Below are 16566 nucleotides of genomic sequence, written 5' to 3'. Positions count from 1 at the left end.
AAAAAAGATCTTGAACTTTTCTCAGATTTAATGATTACTTAACTAATAGGTAGTATAAGCCTGGGCCTACAAGAAGCAAAAACACATTTACTGTATATGTAATGAAATGTACAGATAGTAAATGTTTGCTTTTTGCAAAGCACAATTTTGTGAACAATTGTTCTATATTTGGTTCTTTCATAGACATAGAATTCTGTATTTCTTGATACACAGTGGAGATAAATGTAATTATATTATTTCTCTGTCTGACTTTTCTCCTGTCTCCTTATCAAATGCAGACTTCAAACTGCTAATACAGCAATTTAGGGGGAAAAAAGCAGTGGATTAATTCATTCCTTTCTGCAGTATCATGTGGAGACAAAACTCATGACTGAAACAAATAAAAAGTTGGTTTAATCATTTGAGGTTAAAGGGGAAAATCGTTCGAATCATTTGATCGCAGGATGTCCAAATTCGGTGAAAAATACTTTGACTTTGATATTCGAAGTCGAAGTATTTCAATTTGATGGTCGAATTTCAAAGTATTTTACACTTCAAAATTCGACCCTTGATAAATCTGCACCTAGAAGTTAAAAAATTTAATTTTTTTTTTTAAATTTTGGTTGGTCCTTTTTTGTATTTGAATTTCGAGTTGATGGGAGTTTAAAAAAACTCCTCGAAATTCGACCCTTGATAAAGCTGCCCGTTACTGTTAGATTGTTATTGTTAAAGGTTGCTGTGGGGTAATTTTAATTAACAGCGTCTCTATGATTGTTGCCCTTAAGAAGATTATGAGGTTTCACACTATGGTCAGAATTTGTAGACAAACTGTGGTCTTCCTGCGTGGAAATATATTTCTAAAAATATCTGTATAAAGCTGAAATATTTTTTCAGTGGTCTCAATTCTGAGGCATTAAAAAGGCATATGCTTAACAACTGAGAACAGACATGGCGATTGCTGGAAACTGTCAGCAGATACAACAGAGAAGTAAAAAGAAACAGAGTATATTAATAGAACGAGAATCTCTTCCCTCCCAGTCTTCATTTGGATAGTGAATGTATAGTATAAACAAACCAGACATGTGCCAGGAAACTACGAGGCCTCAAGCAATTTGTCACTGGGTAAACCCAGTTAAGTTGCCATGTCCATGTTTTTCAGGGACATGAAGGGGGGCACAACATTGTCATGTTTTCACTAGCCAGAAACAGAACTGAACTGGGAATGCTTTGAGTTGATTGTTTGACAGCCTCAGCTGACTATTGTAATCATCCATGCCAAAACCACATACTTAAGGGAGGATCATGTTTTATTTGAACCCGCTACTTGTTGTCAGTGAATGCTTTCAGTGTCCTGTCTATTTTTCCAAAAACAGCATGCCCCATGGCAATAGATTATTATGATTAGAAAGGTACAAATGGCATAATGTTTGAACAAATCCAACGCACCTGAGGTAGCAGGAGGGGGAAAATGAACTCTTCAAAGAATGTATTAGGTCACATTTTCCATTTCTTCACAACATTTCTCATGAATAGTCTTTAGCTTTGTTCACTATTTAAAAAATGCTTACCTTGCTCTGACAGACACCCCCCAGCAATTGTACAAACTAGAAACCTTTACCTTGCTGCTTCTAAGTAACATAAATATTCAATTTACAATTTTATATATGTGTTTATATATATACATATACAGTATATACATGGAATGATTTCTAATCGGATGCCATATGTTGTATATCTGTTTACTGCAGTCATAGATCTTTGATATACTAATATAGCAAACTGGCTCATATTATTGACATAGTGGAAAGTTGTCCTAGTGCAGTAACCAACTAGACTTTATGGGGCAGACTTACTAAAGGGCAAATTGTTGCCAGCGACCAATTTGCACACTTCTCACCACTTCGTCTGGCGCAAATTCGTTACCACTACACTAATTCACTAAAATGCGAAGTTGAATCCTGGGCGCCGAACGCTGGCGACTTTTCGCTAGCATTTCATAGCGAAGATTCGCTAGTGTTCGTTTATTAAAGCAATGTGAAAAAATGGTAAACCGCTCAGACTCACCGCGTCTTTCTCTTGTAGGAATGCAGGCAGTCCATGCTAAATATCATCAGGTGCTGGAAAGACCTTGGCATCCCAGGCCGTATATTTCAAAGGAAGATAAAGTTGTATTTTCCGCACACTGCTTCAGTAAAAATCCAAATTCTTTATTAATCCATTTAAAAGCGAGAACACATCACACAAGTGTTCGTTTATGCCTAGCGAAAAGTTGCTAATGATCTTACGCTTAGGTCAATTTAAATAGGGTGGGTACATTAAAGTTGTATGGACGTCTTTATTACAGATGTTGGTGCACTGACAATGCTTGAAGTGACCACTTTTTATTGCGAATTCCGAATTACGGAATGGATGTCTCCCATAGACTCCATTTTGTCCAAATAATCCAAATTTTAAAAAAGTTTTCCTTTTTCTCTGTAATAATAAAACAGTAGCTTGTACTTGATCCCAACTAAGATATAATTAATCCTTATTGGAAGCAAAACCAGCCTATTGGGTTTATTTAATATTTACATCATTTTTCAGTAGATTTAAGGGATGAAGATCCAAATTATGGAAAGATCCATTATCCGGAAGACCTCAGGTCCTGCGCATTCTGGATAGCAGGTCTCATACCTGTACAAATGTCCAAGGAACCTTTATAAAGATCATATAATGCCCTAGACATGAGCCCACTATAAATTGAATGTTCCATGGCCCTCAAATGTCTGGGGAAAAATGTTAACCCAAAAAAGTTAGGACTTTTTAGTTGCTTTTTCAACTTTAATGCATTTTTGGCAGACAGGATATGATGTCACTGACATAAGATTGAGGAAGATCTAGCTTCATTTTAGCAGTTCGTCTGGTCTGAGGTGGCAAAGTCAACTCTGGCGAAAGATGTAATGTTCAGTAAAATCCGCACTTTAGTAAACTTGCGGAGCAACGACCATTCGTCTGAGCGAAAAGTCGCCTGGTGATAGAGTGTGAACAAACACTAGCGATGGTCTCTTTCCCTAGCGAATTGTTATCTGCGCCTGTTAGTGAATTGGCGATGTCCCTGCGGATTAGAGATTTCTGGCAAGTTTTCGCTATCGACGGCCACTTTGCCCTTTAGTAAATCTGCCTCTATGTTTCTTTATTGTGCTCTACCTGCACTAGCCTACTTAAATCCAATTGCTGTTTTGCTTATCTTTTTATAATAATCCAGTCACACGAAAGGTTGTGTTGACAGGGATCTTTAATGATTACATGATCATGTTTAATTTCGTCAAGGTATATTTGAATTATTAATAACGATTTTGAAGGCACCCTATGATAACACAGCAAGTCGAGAAATAACACAAATTAAGCAAGTACATTTTGTTTTGTCTATCACTTCAATGCGTGGCTTAACATTCACAAAATACATATAAAATATTCATATTTCAACACAGCATCTAACTAGGAAGAGGATAATAGACATTGCAAGTGTCTCCAGGGAAATGCATCTAGCAAGCACTGTGACATATAGCAATAGAAGGGTATTTATGTGAACTCCAGTGTGCATGTGTTAAGGCTTAGGGTGCCATTCATGTTAAAAAATGTATAAACACAGTAAAAGTGAATGTTAAACACGTTGCAGTTGAAACTTCCACCTGCCTATTTATTCCATTGTTAATTATTCTATAGGGTTTCAGCATTTTATTTTGCTTTATTTTAGTTTACTAAAACAGGTTTCAGTTTTACTCTTGTATAAACCACCATCGTCTGCCCATATCTTTTATTGAAGCAGTGCTGCACTAGTTCCAAAAAGAACATAAGATATAATTGTTATAACAGGTAGGGATATTATAGCGTTGAGGCTGAACATATTCAGTAACCTTGAATCCCAGACTTGCTCCCCATTTTTTGCTTAGGATCTCCACCATTGTCTGTTTTACTAGCAATCAAAAAAGCACCACTGGGAACAAATCAAATTATGGTGGAGGAGCACTCCTAAACATATATTTCAGGTCAATGCATTTTTTAGCAAAGAGAGAGTTCTGGCCTAGGGTCCAAGGTTAGCAATTCTATACCTAGGGGGTTCGTAAAAAAAGGTCCCTGGTGAATTTTAGTTTTATTTTACTCAGTGCTGGGTTCTAGGGTAGATTCCAGGGCATTGTCTGCAAGGAGTTTGCTCTTTGTTTGCATGGGTTTCTTCCATACTCCAAAAACAATAAAATGCATGTGAATGTGCTTAATGTGCTTGTGATACCATTGCTCGTCTCCTCGCAATAGAATGTATATTCTATTCTATTACATGTAGTTACATAGTTGAATCAGGTTGAAAAAAGACAAAGTCCATCAAGGTCAACCCCTCCAAATGAAAACCCAGCATCCATACACACACCCCTCCATACTTTCACATATATTATATATACCCATACCTATACTAACTATAGAGTTTATTATTGTTCTTAAAGCCACTGTTAAAGGCATGAATAGAATCTGCCATCAACCAGCAGGGCATTCCACAACCTTAAAGCTTAAAATGAAAAAAATCTGTCTATAATGTGCTCTTACGTATCTGTAATGAGTAATCATGTCTCCAGAGAAAATTAGGCCTTCTTAAAAAGTTATCTTTATTTCACGCAGCTAAAGCTAACCTTGTAGTGCCCCAGAGAATTGTGTTGCTGTTTCTGGCTAGAGGTTCACAGTTTGTTACCACAAAAATCCCCCAATTGTTCTCAGCATTTTGTACCAATACTGCTCAAAACCGCACCAGGCACTTTTAATCAGTTTAAAAGTTAACGGAGTGGAGCATGGAGCATTTGGCCCCAAACATGGAGCTACAAAATACAACAAATTGCCTCCCTTGTGCCATTACCCTAAGGCACAGAGGAAGTTTAATTTTTCAACAATATAGACTATATGCTACTTATGGGCTAGGACTTTTTAAAACTTTGACTAAAATAAAATACCACATAACACCCATTGTCCTGGAGCAAGTGTGAAAAAAGAGAATAGTTGATAAATATCAGGTACTTGAACATTGCGGTTGGTGAAGCAACTAAAAATAGAACAGCAGCATGTTTCCCAAATGCAGTTGCTATTTGTGACTACAAAGGAAAAACAATATGTTACAACCACTTCTCATTTCCTTTCGAGGCAGAGTGCACGAGACTGACTGCTTGAACTCTGCCATGTACAGGACAGAGTCATTTCAGTAAGAAGCTTTCTGAAGCTCTCAGGATGCTAATTGCCAAGACTTAGTGCCTAACAAGCTATCTTCCTTTCTAGAAGACATTTTATGGTCTAATTCCATTCAAAGAAGCATTTCAATGCAGGAGAACTAGACAGCAAATATTTTCCTGCCTTCCTTTTTTGTTTTAGAGCTCAAGTAAGACATTGGTAGATGTTATAGTCAGCAAACCTAATTCTTACTGGGTGGTTAAATGGACACTAAGGGAGTTATGTAGTAACATATGAAAAATGTACCCCAATCAACTAGCCTATAGCAACCGATTCAACACTTCCCCTTATGATTTTTATTGCATGAGATCTGTCAAACTGAGTGGTAATTACTTTTGGTCACTTTTTCATTTACTCCATGCCTTCTGCATGAAGACATTTTATTTTTACCAGTAACCAGTCAAGATTTAGGGGCAACTTCATCAAAATGTGAGACAGCTCATCAGAAAAAAAAAACTCTAAGACGTTCTATTCCTTCCTATGGGATTTTAAGAAGTGCATTTATCAAATGGTGAACTTTCACCCATTGGTAAATATTATTGTTGTGACAGTGAAAAGATTTTGTCTAGTATCTAGTGAAGGGTGAATAAATTTGCCTGGCACGAATTCGCGTCAATTTCCGATTTTCACAATTTTTCCGTGAAAAGGTTAGAATTGCTCGATTTTAAAGTGAAAAAGTTAGAATTGCTATATTTTTTTGTGAAACGTTCGAATTGATCTATTTTTTCGTGAAAACTTTCGAATTTCACGATTTTTTCGTGAAAACATTCGAATTTCACACGTTTTTCGTGAACTTTCTGATTTCACAATTTTCGCTAATTTTTCGACAGCAATCCATTTAGTCTGTATAGCCATGTGTACACAACTGCTGGTTGAGTGGCTGCGTTGTATGGTTCTATGGTATCCAATAACAAGTATTTTCCATCCATGTTAAAATTTTACCCTTAGAAGAAAATTACTGCACGTTTAACAAAATTTGGTTATGATGAAATGCTGCCCTAATGTTGCTGTGATTTGCTAAAACTGAATTTCCATTTTATACTTTAGTGAAATGAAACGTGGGAGTTAAGAAAAAACAACTTTACTCAGTAAACTAATGTGTGGTCTAACAGTTTGCCACATCCTGTTTTACTATCTGTTTTGATGGCAGTACAGAAACAACTTTATTCTATTATTTTATAACAAAAGGTGGCTAATGTCCCAGGTTAACTGAAGTTCGCTTCTTGATTTTCATCACTTTTGCTAATGGAAAGGCTGAATGTTTCTAAAAACAAAACAGTGTTACTGTCAATAAAAGCCTAAAGATTATTAAGAGCAAAGATCTAAAATGACGATAATAGGGTTAAAATTGGAGCAGTCTGCCTTCTATCAAAGGCATCAACATCCGGACTGACTTCTATCAAAGATACCAATATCCGGATAGCCAAAACTATATTAAAAGAAGGGGCATCGTACTATACTTTTAAACTTTGGAGTTTGCCAACAAATATATTGTAAAAACTATAGCACCATTGCCGTAGTGCTAAAGAGATTCTTAGTTCCGAAGCCTTGTAAATCAATGCAGTAGGTCTAAAATGATTAAAATACTTACCCTACCATGGGTACAATGTGTAATGTGCCATTATTTTATTGGTAATTTTGAGTGGGAATTATCTCACGTTCTTTCCATTTTATATTTGCTCAACCTCTGGAATGTTACTTTAGGGTTTATCCAAGGTGAATCCAAATAATGTTTTTTGAATTTTCTGGGAGCTGCTGCAACCATGTGTGCGAGTTAGGTGAAAACTAAGCAGTAGCACCAGGCTTATCACTTAAACTTTATTGTGCTTAATGTTACTAATGTCACAGGAAATCCAACTGTTAAAAACTGGGGGGGGGGGTGTAGAAACAGTCCTTTTAGTTTAAGTTAAAGTCCACATCACAAAATGTCAGGTAGAGACACAGCTATTGGCAAAAGTGCCTATTCTGGCCTAATAGCAGTTACATGCTAGGGTAGTTAAGAATTCCTGAAGTTAGACCCCTGTGTAGGGTTGAAACGAACTTATGTGTGCTGAGCTAAGTAGAATTGATTACTCTAATTAGGAGATTCTTGGGCAATATAGTCAGCTAGAGAACCCAGTGGGAATGTGGAAAGGCCTGCTTTCTATAAACTTGAAATTCTGTAAACTATGGGTGTTCCAGTCATACAAACATATGTCTTTGATGTGATATACTCAAACAAGGTCATCTATGTATGTAGATCAAATATTAAATAGATCCCAGTTAGAAGTACATAGTCAGGTGACTTCTGTAGATTTTAGGTGTATATTGAAGAAGGAGTACATTGTTTTAATACTCTGTGTTTAGGTATTTTGTGAGGTAAACTAAAGTTTTGGGGTTTTTATGTATACCATTTTTTGTATCATTTAATATGCAGTAGTATTTATAATTATATATCTGTTGTTTTCGCATCCTTCTTTTAAGGAATCAGTAGCTAGGGTGGCAAATCTGTGGATATATTTCAAGTTTTTTTCCATTAAATTGTTTGCCGGATAATAAAACATGATTTATTTATTATGAAAATAGTCCTGATATTATTACTACATGTATCTTGGAGGAAAAGCCTACTTGGTAAAACGGATAATGCAAAACAGTGACAGACATTTTTTAAGTTGTATCTTGCAAACGCTGAACTTGAAATATGTGGATAGAATTTCCATTGACGCCCACAGGGGTATTCCCTCTAAAGCAGTTTTCAGGTGCTGTGGTGGGCAGGGAGGGGGAAGCCCACTTTTAGAATCTTCTGCTTCATTTTTCTTCCTCTTTCTACTTCAAGCAGATGTTATTTGTTTTGTTCATCTTTTCATCTGCATAGTCATTTAGTTTTGTAAATGTAAAGAACATGTGCGCACAGTAATTGCATCTCAACCTTTGTATTACCTTATAATACAGTATCTGAATAAACAGTGCTGTGCTACAGTATATAGGGGATGTTGATTGGCCTTCTACACCTGAAACTGTGTAGATGATGGTTATTTGAAAGTGATGTTTATCTTGATTATGTTACACTGTATAAATATCCAGAAAACCTGGGTTCCAAGCTTTCCAGATAATCAATCCAATACTGTATTTGTATGTTTATCGTCCACAAAATTCTGTTCTATTTCAATCCACTCATTAGAAATTACAAAATTATTTTAGGGTACTCACAATACACATAGTAGATTAACAAACATATGTAGACATTTCACATCCATCGACATCAAGCCATACTCAGCTCTATAGATTCCTAGGACTTGGGTCTGTTTCCACTATTGCATTGCCCCTATATATACATTTAAAGATTAGATATCTGACAGCATTTTATTTCACTCATTTACTACATTGGCCACAGACATTTCAAGCAAATTCTGCTGTCACAACCAAAGTTAGAAAATAACTGGCTACCCTCAGTACCCTTTAGTTTTAAAGAGGTGGTTCACATTTAAGTTTAAGTTTAATATGTTTTTAGAATGGCTAATTCTAAGCAACTTTTCAACTGGTCTTTTTTTTATAGTTTTTGAATTATTAACCATCTCCTGCTGACTCTTTCCAGTTTTCAAATGGGGGTAACTGACCCCATCTAACAAACTAATTCTCAATGCAACGAATGTTTTGTTATTGCTACTTTTTATTACTCATCTTTCTATTCAGACTCTCTCCTGTTCCTATTTCATTCTCATTCAAATAAAGGCATGGTTGTTAGGGTAATTTTGACCCTAGCAACCTAGCTGAAACTGCAAACTGAAGAGCTGCTGAACAAAAAGCTAAATAACTAATAAAAACACAATTAATAATAAAAAAAAACTATTGCAAATTGTCTCAGAATATCACTCTCAACTTCATCCTAATTTAGAGGTGAACAACCTCTTTTAAGGAAATGTGCACGCTTGAAGTTTGTTGTATCATTCAGAGCTGCTGCATCAATGTGGGAGGGCAAATTTTGTTCGATCAAGCCACTTAAATGAGAACTAAAGCTTAACTAAAGAAGTAGACTAGAAATGTTGTACATTATGTTTGAGCCTCTATACCAGCCCAAGCAGTGGCGTAACTAGTTGTTACTGGGCCCCATAGCAAATTCAATTTAGGGCCCCAAAATATTTATAAGTTGGCCTATTTTACCAAGATATATTAAAATTGGTAATTAATTAGGGTCTCACTGGGCCCCCTACACTCCTGGGCCCCCCTGCAACCGCAGGGTCTGCTTCCTCTATAGTTACGCCCCTGAGCCCAAGGCAACCACAAAGATGCCCCAGTAGCTCTTCTTTTCTGCTGATTTATTGCACATGCTCTGTGCTGCTGTCACTTACTGAGCTTAGGGACCCACTCACAATATACAGTACATAGAGAATATAAATGTCACAATATAAGGCTGATTAGTAATTAATACAGATCATTATTTCATGGCAGCACAGACAACACTGCAATTAGCACTGCAATAATCAGTCCTGCAGCATCAGCTTATATTACAGACAACCCTCATTTTCTGCTTGATAATTTATGACGACCCCTAAGCTTAGCTTCTCAACAGCTGCTCAGAACCCACTGAGCATGTGAGTGTCACAGACACTTTCCAAGATGGTGACCCCATGTGACAAGTTTGAAGTCCTGGATCATTGCTGCTACCGAGAAGCTGAAATTTTAGGCTGGTGCAATAAGTTCAGTGTATAAAATATGGCATTTTTAGCCCTATTCATTTTAAGGTTTAGTTCTCCTTTAAGAAGAATGGTTTGTGTTCTTTGTGGCATTTGCAAGAGTAGTGTTAGTGCTTTGGAAGAAAATCTATGGTTAAGTGGGACTGCTTACTGTGCAATATTATTTGGATTCCCTAAACCATTCTTCGCAGCACTATGCAGCAGGCATAAATATGGCAGTTCCTACTCCACTGTGTTCAAATATAGTACATTAATGCTTTAATGCTAATATAGAAGCATGTATTTTTATGTAATAGAGGTATAGGATCTGTTATTCAGAAACCCATTATCCAGAAACCTCCAAATTACGGAAAGGACATCACCTATACATCATCAGACTTGAGGGGTGTGAGCCCACCAGGGCTGCCATATCATTGGCCTGCAACCTCCCCAAGGGCCTCCACCCTCCTCCGCAACCCCTATGCCCCCACCTCCCTCTGCTACCCCTAGGGCCCCCCAACCCCGGAGCCCATCCCCCTCTGTCCCCCTTTAACCCCCTGCACTGTGGTTGGGGGGCCAGGAAGGAAGCGGCCATTCGTGCTAGAACCTATCTTTGGCCGACCCAGTCCGACCCTGCTCCCATAGACTCTATTTTGATCAAATAATCCACATTTTTAAAAATGATTTCCTTTTTCTCTGTAATAATAAAACAGTACCTTGTACTTAATCCCAACTAAGATATAATGAATCCTTATTGGAAGCAAAACAATCCTACTGGATTTATTTAGTGTCAAATAATAGATCCAAAGTTACGGAAAAGCCCCTTATCGAGAAAAACCCAGGTCCTGAGCATTCGGGATAACAGGTCCCGTTATTGTAATATATTTTATGTGTGGCAAACCAAAATCAAGGGGAGACCTGGTGTTTTACATTAAAGCCTTTTTCAAAGTATTGTTATTTTTTTAAGAGCTAATACTCTTTTACAGTACATTCTATTTTATTTGGGAAGCCAATGCTAACAGAAGGATAGTTTAGATGACTTGTTTTATTTTGATGATCTGGAGTCCTGACTAAAGGGAAATCTGGCAACTTGGCTACTTGCATTATGTAAAAGCTCATAGCAGGTAAAATTCCGATGTAGAAGCAGGAGTCTTGCTTGCCTGTCTATTGACATTTTGCCTATCTCTGTGGCGATCAGGTGGTAGCGGTGGTAGCGGTGCTTGGGAGTGGGTGGACGAGGGTGGGATGGAAACAGAAGGGATGTTGTACAGCTTGCTTTAGCTTTAGATGGCCTTTGCCAGGTTCACTCATTTCCTGTCCGACTGCCAAAACACACATGCTGATAAATTGACATGAAATGATGAGTGTGGGAACTGTATAGCTTGACAGTGTACAAGAGAAAAAAGAGAATGAAAGAAGAACTCGTAAAAAACAAAGCCAAAAAAAAAAACCTTTCTCTATGAGAAAATAAAGCTTTTTGAATGCACTTGAGAGAGAGCTGCTATTTAGCATTTCTCTTAGTTAATTATAGAAAATCTTCAAATGAAATGAGACCACTCACAGCAGAGCGATAATGCATCATTAATAAAGCCAATCTGCTCTCTTATTGCTAAAGTTTGACATTGCTATTGAGTTTATGTTATTATCAAGTAGCAAGAATTGTTACACAGTGCAGAACACAGCATTTTGCATGGGTATTGAGACCCTTCCCCTTGGAGCTTACAATCTGAACTTGGGGCCTCAGGCAGATGAAAGATGAAGGCCAAATGCAGATTGCTGTTGTTCCTGTGATGTGTTCTGTGTTTTAACACACAGCCAATGCCTGTAATTCTGAGTTACCATTCCTGTTGGAGGAATCCATACCTCTGTTCATGATTATAGGTATAAGGCCTGTATTCAGCTGTGTTAGCCATGCATAAAACCTGAGTGCCCAAACATACTTGTCTGTGTTCTATACTGGGTGACACAAGACTCAGCCTTTATGCACAAGTCCAGTGACTTAATCAGAATACTTTACTGTATATTTTTTCTTATTTTGTGTTTTAGCCTCCCAGATATTCTTAACTCAAGGGTTGGAATGTTTTAGTTAAACAGAGGGTCCGATATAGCATCGAAAATCGCTTGGTCAAGAAATACCAATTCATTTATATTTATTTATTTCACATTCAATTTGTATCAGGGATCACACCTAGAGAACAGGATGGTGTCAGGCTGCTAAAAGCAGTTCAACACATTCTGATGAATTTGCATTATGATCCTATACTGGATCCTTCAGGATTTCCCAGTTCAATTATTTTCATTAGTAAAAGGGTTTTATTATGGGTGGGTGGGTTTAGTTCTCTTAACCTAAAACTACATAAAAGGCTAAATTAGGGCCATCATAATATCCAGTACCTAATTTAAAGGGATGGTTCACCATTAAGTTAACTTTTAATATATATATATTAAATGGGTTCACCTTTGAGATAACTTTTAGTATGATGTGATATTCTGAGATAATTTGCAATTTGTTTTCATTTTTTATTACTGACGGTTTTTGAATTATTTAGCTTTTTATTCAGCAGCTCTTCAATTTGCATATTAACCAATCTGGTAACAAGGGTCCAATTTACCCTAGCAATCATGCATTGATTTGGATAAGAAACGGAAATATGAATAGGAGAGGCCTGAATAGAAGGATCAGTAATAAAAAGTAACAATAACATTACATTTGTAGCCTTACAGAGCAATTGTTGGGCCATCAACGCCCATTTGAAAGCCGCTAAATGTCAGAAGAAAAAGGCAAATAACTATAAAACAACAAAAAATAAATGAAAACCAATTGAAAGTTGCTTCAAATTGTCCATTCTATAACATAATAAAAGTTACCTTAAAGGAGAACCAACCCTTTAATATGTATTTTAATATATATATATATATATATATATATATATCTTTTTTTTTTTAATATATATATAACTTTTAGTTATAGAATGGCCATTTCTAAGCAACTTTTCAGTTCATTATTTCGTTTTTTTAATTATTTGCCTTTTTTTTCAGCTTTCAAAATGGGGGTCAGTGACCCCCATCTAAAAACATATGCTCTTTCAATCTACAAATGTATTGCTGCTGTTGCTATATTTTATTACACTTCTTTCTATTCAGGCCCTCTCCTATTCATATTCCAGTCTCTTATTCACATCAATGCATGGTTGCTAGGGTAATTTGGACCCTAGCAACCAGATTGCTGAAATTGCAACCTGGAGAGCTGCTGATTAAACTAAATAATTCAAAAACCTTAAATAATAAAAAAAAGTTATCTCAAAGGTGAACAACCCCTTTATATATGGAATGTGCCTTATCCTAAAAGGGTCATTATATCCTGCAAAATTCCTTAATGCAGGGAATTGGCTTATGGTATTTCTCTTAACGTGCTGAGCACAAATGTAGGGCGGTGTCCCTGTTAATTCCATCTTTTGGAAGACAATAGCAGCTTGGGCAAGACTAAAATTGCAAGCTGGGTCAGTAGGATCTACAGAGCAGTTAATGGAAAGCAAATAATCAGAATAATGAAAAGTAGAAATAAACAAAATGTACATATAGGGCTTATCAGTGAAATAGTATGGTGTGCAGTAGCACATAATGTCATAGGTTACCAGTTAAATGTCATCCTTTGAATCTATTGAAACAGTGACCTCTGGTGGGTAAATTATGTTCAGAAATTGTAGAATTGCAGAATTTTTATCATTGTATATTTATTTGTAATAAACCTGTATTATTTAATTGGGGCTCAAAGGGTGATTTATTCACTAGTAGGATAATTTTCAAATGTAGCATTACACTATACCTTGGCACAAAAGTATAATTATAATAATATTTATATAATAGCATATTTATTAATATTATATATAGTGTTTCTAAGCGATACTGTTTTGTTTCTCCTTTGCAGTAAATGAAATAATACGAAACGACCTCTCCAGCAACAACAACAATGTGCATTCATAGCTTTGACAATCATGGACTTCAATAAGCGAAACTGAACATTACCGATTGCAGTGAATTAAAAATGTTTATTGGACCCGCAGTATCACATGGTACACTCTCCTGCCTTAGATAACTGAAGTCCAACTGGCTGACACAGCTCATTTGTTGGGCTGTCAAGTGATTCTCTTTTAGAAGAATTCTCATCTCAAGCTAAGCAAGAAGGAACGAACTGATTGATAATGTATTTTATGGAAAAATATAACTGAAATACTTGACAAAAGCAGATGGCCTGGAAGCACGACTGATCTTTTTGGCACCACTGGATGCCAGAAGTGCCTTAAATGTTCATATTTGTGGCATTAGGATGTTTCAAATGCTTTCTGTTTGCTACCAAATAAAGTATTGTAGGTGCAAAAACATTAGAGAAGAAAACCACCAAGCAACTCCATCCACTGCTTGCTGCACCAGTGGAAGCGACACGGCTGTGGGAAGAGAGGGGCAGACATTAGTACATGTAAAGGAATGACCGAGCTCTGTGGATGCTGCAAGTAATATTGTATTGCCTTAATCTCTGCACCTCAGACAAGGGGGGGGAAGGGGGGTAAACCCATTTATCTCTCTTTATTCTGTACCTTGTAATATAAAATTCCTGACACACAGCAGGTTAGAGTATTAGAATGGAACTAAGTAACAAAGGAGAAAAAAGCACAATAATCCTTGGATATTTTAGGTGAATTTTTAGATGCAGTATCTAGTATTTAAATCAAAGGCAAGGGCCTATAGCAATACTTAATCTCATATAGATCCTAAAATATAGATTTATTTTAGAATGTCAGCTGTTTGTAGACATGCAGCTTTATTTATTGAGTTAATGCACAGAGGAAAAACAGTGCATGCAGCCCATCATTTCAGTAGGATCTACGGACTGGGACTGTCTGCTCTTTATGTAAAGGTGAAAAAAAAAATAATGAAAGCAGAATGATTTGCTAGCATTAAGGACAAGGCAACCATCTGTGGGGATGGCTCCCGCCATTTTGGGGGCCCCAAAAATCTCTATTTTTTTGGGTTAGTATATCAGAGGAGGCCCCAAAGTCAAAAGTTAGATTTTAATTGGTGATTATAGATGTCATACCCAGAGCACCGTTTAGAAGTACAGATCCCAGAATCATAAACTAGACGCACTCCAATGCTGGGGGTTATGGTTTCACAGGTTTCACATTCCAGTATATAGATTTATGAATGGAATATGTTCTGAGTATTTAAAGCAACACTCCTATTTTCCCAAAGGCATCGACCTCCTAGCATGATCATTCATTCTCATTGCCATCCGTGTGTACTCAATGACCAGGCTCCACTCACCTACATGGCATGATTCTATTTGAAAGTGACACCCATTTAATCCTGAATCAGTGATACCATACCTGTCTATTAGGACTGTGTAACTATGGAACACATGGAACTGTTCTATTCTCCTGTCCAGCTTAAACTATAGTGTTAAAAAGCCATGGGTCTGTCTGATACAAAGGAATTTCGTATAGGAACGCAAGCACTTTAGACTAGGAAAGTTGCGTAAAAAGCACCAAATGAGTAAATAAAACTGTACATAGACGAATAGATTGTAAATATTTCTTTGTTTCCAGGATTGCTATTCCACAAAGGCCTTATTCTGACTCTGTGCTTCTCGTAGGGAAGTCTTACCAAAAACAATGGCTGAAAATGCAGTTGATATCTGTCCATATTAGTTCATCCAGTTTGGAGTAAATTGCAGGTATTTAGTATGACTCTGCTTGTTGCCTATTGTACAAATTGCTTAGTATATCACTAGTGAAGAATCTTTACTTTATATAAACGGGGGGCGTCCAACCTTGTGTCCTTCCTGGTATTGTTCAAATAAAACTCCCAGAATCCTTGTCGAGGGAGACTGCGAGGGTTACTTCTACAACAGCTGGAACGCCGAGGGCTGCTCGTCCCTGATGTAACCAAACTAGCATGGTCTAAATAACAATAAAATGTACTTGTTGTGCCTTAGTAATTAATGCCCTCTTCTGGAAAAATGCCTGAATTGCAAACTGATAGTGAGGTAACTGGCTCAAATATGTGTATAATGTCTTACGTTGTGAAAAACACAAGCCATATTTCAGATTTGCACACAACTGTGATAATATATAAGCAACGATATGGCTTCATGTACAAACTAGGCTTAGTTATTGGAATAACTTTTTATTTCTCACGTGTAATCAAGGATGTTTACCCATTACATAGTACTATAGAATGTGCATGATATATGTATAATAGTTTACCAAGTAGATAATTCAGTGGTCAAAGACAAAGCTTACTGGCTATCCCTGAACAATATCCAATAAAGCAATATTTTGGAGCCAGTATTCAGCTGTCCAGTCTCTGCTTTGCATGCTTCCTATTGTTATTTATTGCCCAGTGATATGTTACTTTGTTGGGATTTTCCATGATATGAAGCTTGATACTTCTTATGAGTATGTGCTTCAATACACAGTAAATATGAACATCTTTAAACAACAGCATACACAGCACTGTACATGTCTACACTATATTACAGGGGTGGTTAATTTTTAGGATGTTATAGAATGGCCAATTCTAAGTAACTTTTCTTTTGGTTGTCATTATTTATTTTTTGTAGTTTTGACTCTTTCTAATTTCAAATGGGGGTCACTGACTAGTGATGGGCGAATCTGCGTCGTTTCGGTTC

At 36.7% G+C, this 16566-nt stretch overlaps 1 protein-coding gene across 3 annotated transcripts in view; it reads left to right on the top strand.

The window, feature by feature from the left end:
* The window catches only part of nfatc1.L (nuclear factor of activated T cells 1 L homeolog), a 128953-nt gene extending 112731 nt beyond the window's left edge, over positions 1 to 16222 (top strand). For all 3 annotated transcript variants that reach the window (XM_018266473.2, XM_018266475.2, XM_018266474.2), the window contains exon 10: positions 13807 to 16222. In XM_018266473.2, the coding sequence (XP_018121962.1) occupies positions 13807 to 13862 (56 nt within the window). In that variant the 3' untranslated portion in view covers positions 13863 to 16222. The remainder of the gene's footprint in view (positions 1 to 13806) is intronic.
* Positions 16223 to 16566: the final 344 nt, after the last annotated feature.

This window comes from Xenopus laevis, chromosome 6L (assembly GCF_017654675.1).
Source record: "Xenopus laevis strain J_2021 chromosome 6L, Xenopus_laevis_v10.1, whole genome shotgun sequence".
NCBI lineage: Eukaryota > Metazoa > Chordata > Amphibia > Anura > Pipidae > Xenopus > Xenopus laevis.
The sequence above is the reverse complement of the archived record's forward strand: the minus strand, read 5'-3'. Positions and strand labels throughout refer to the sequence as shown.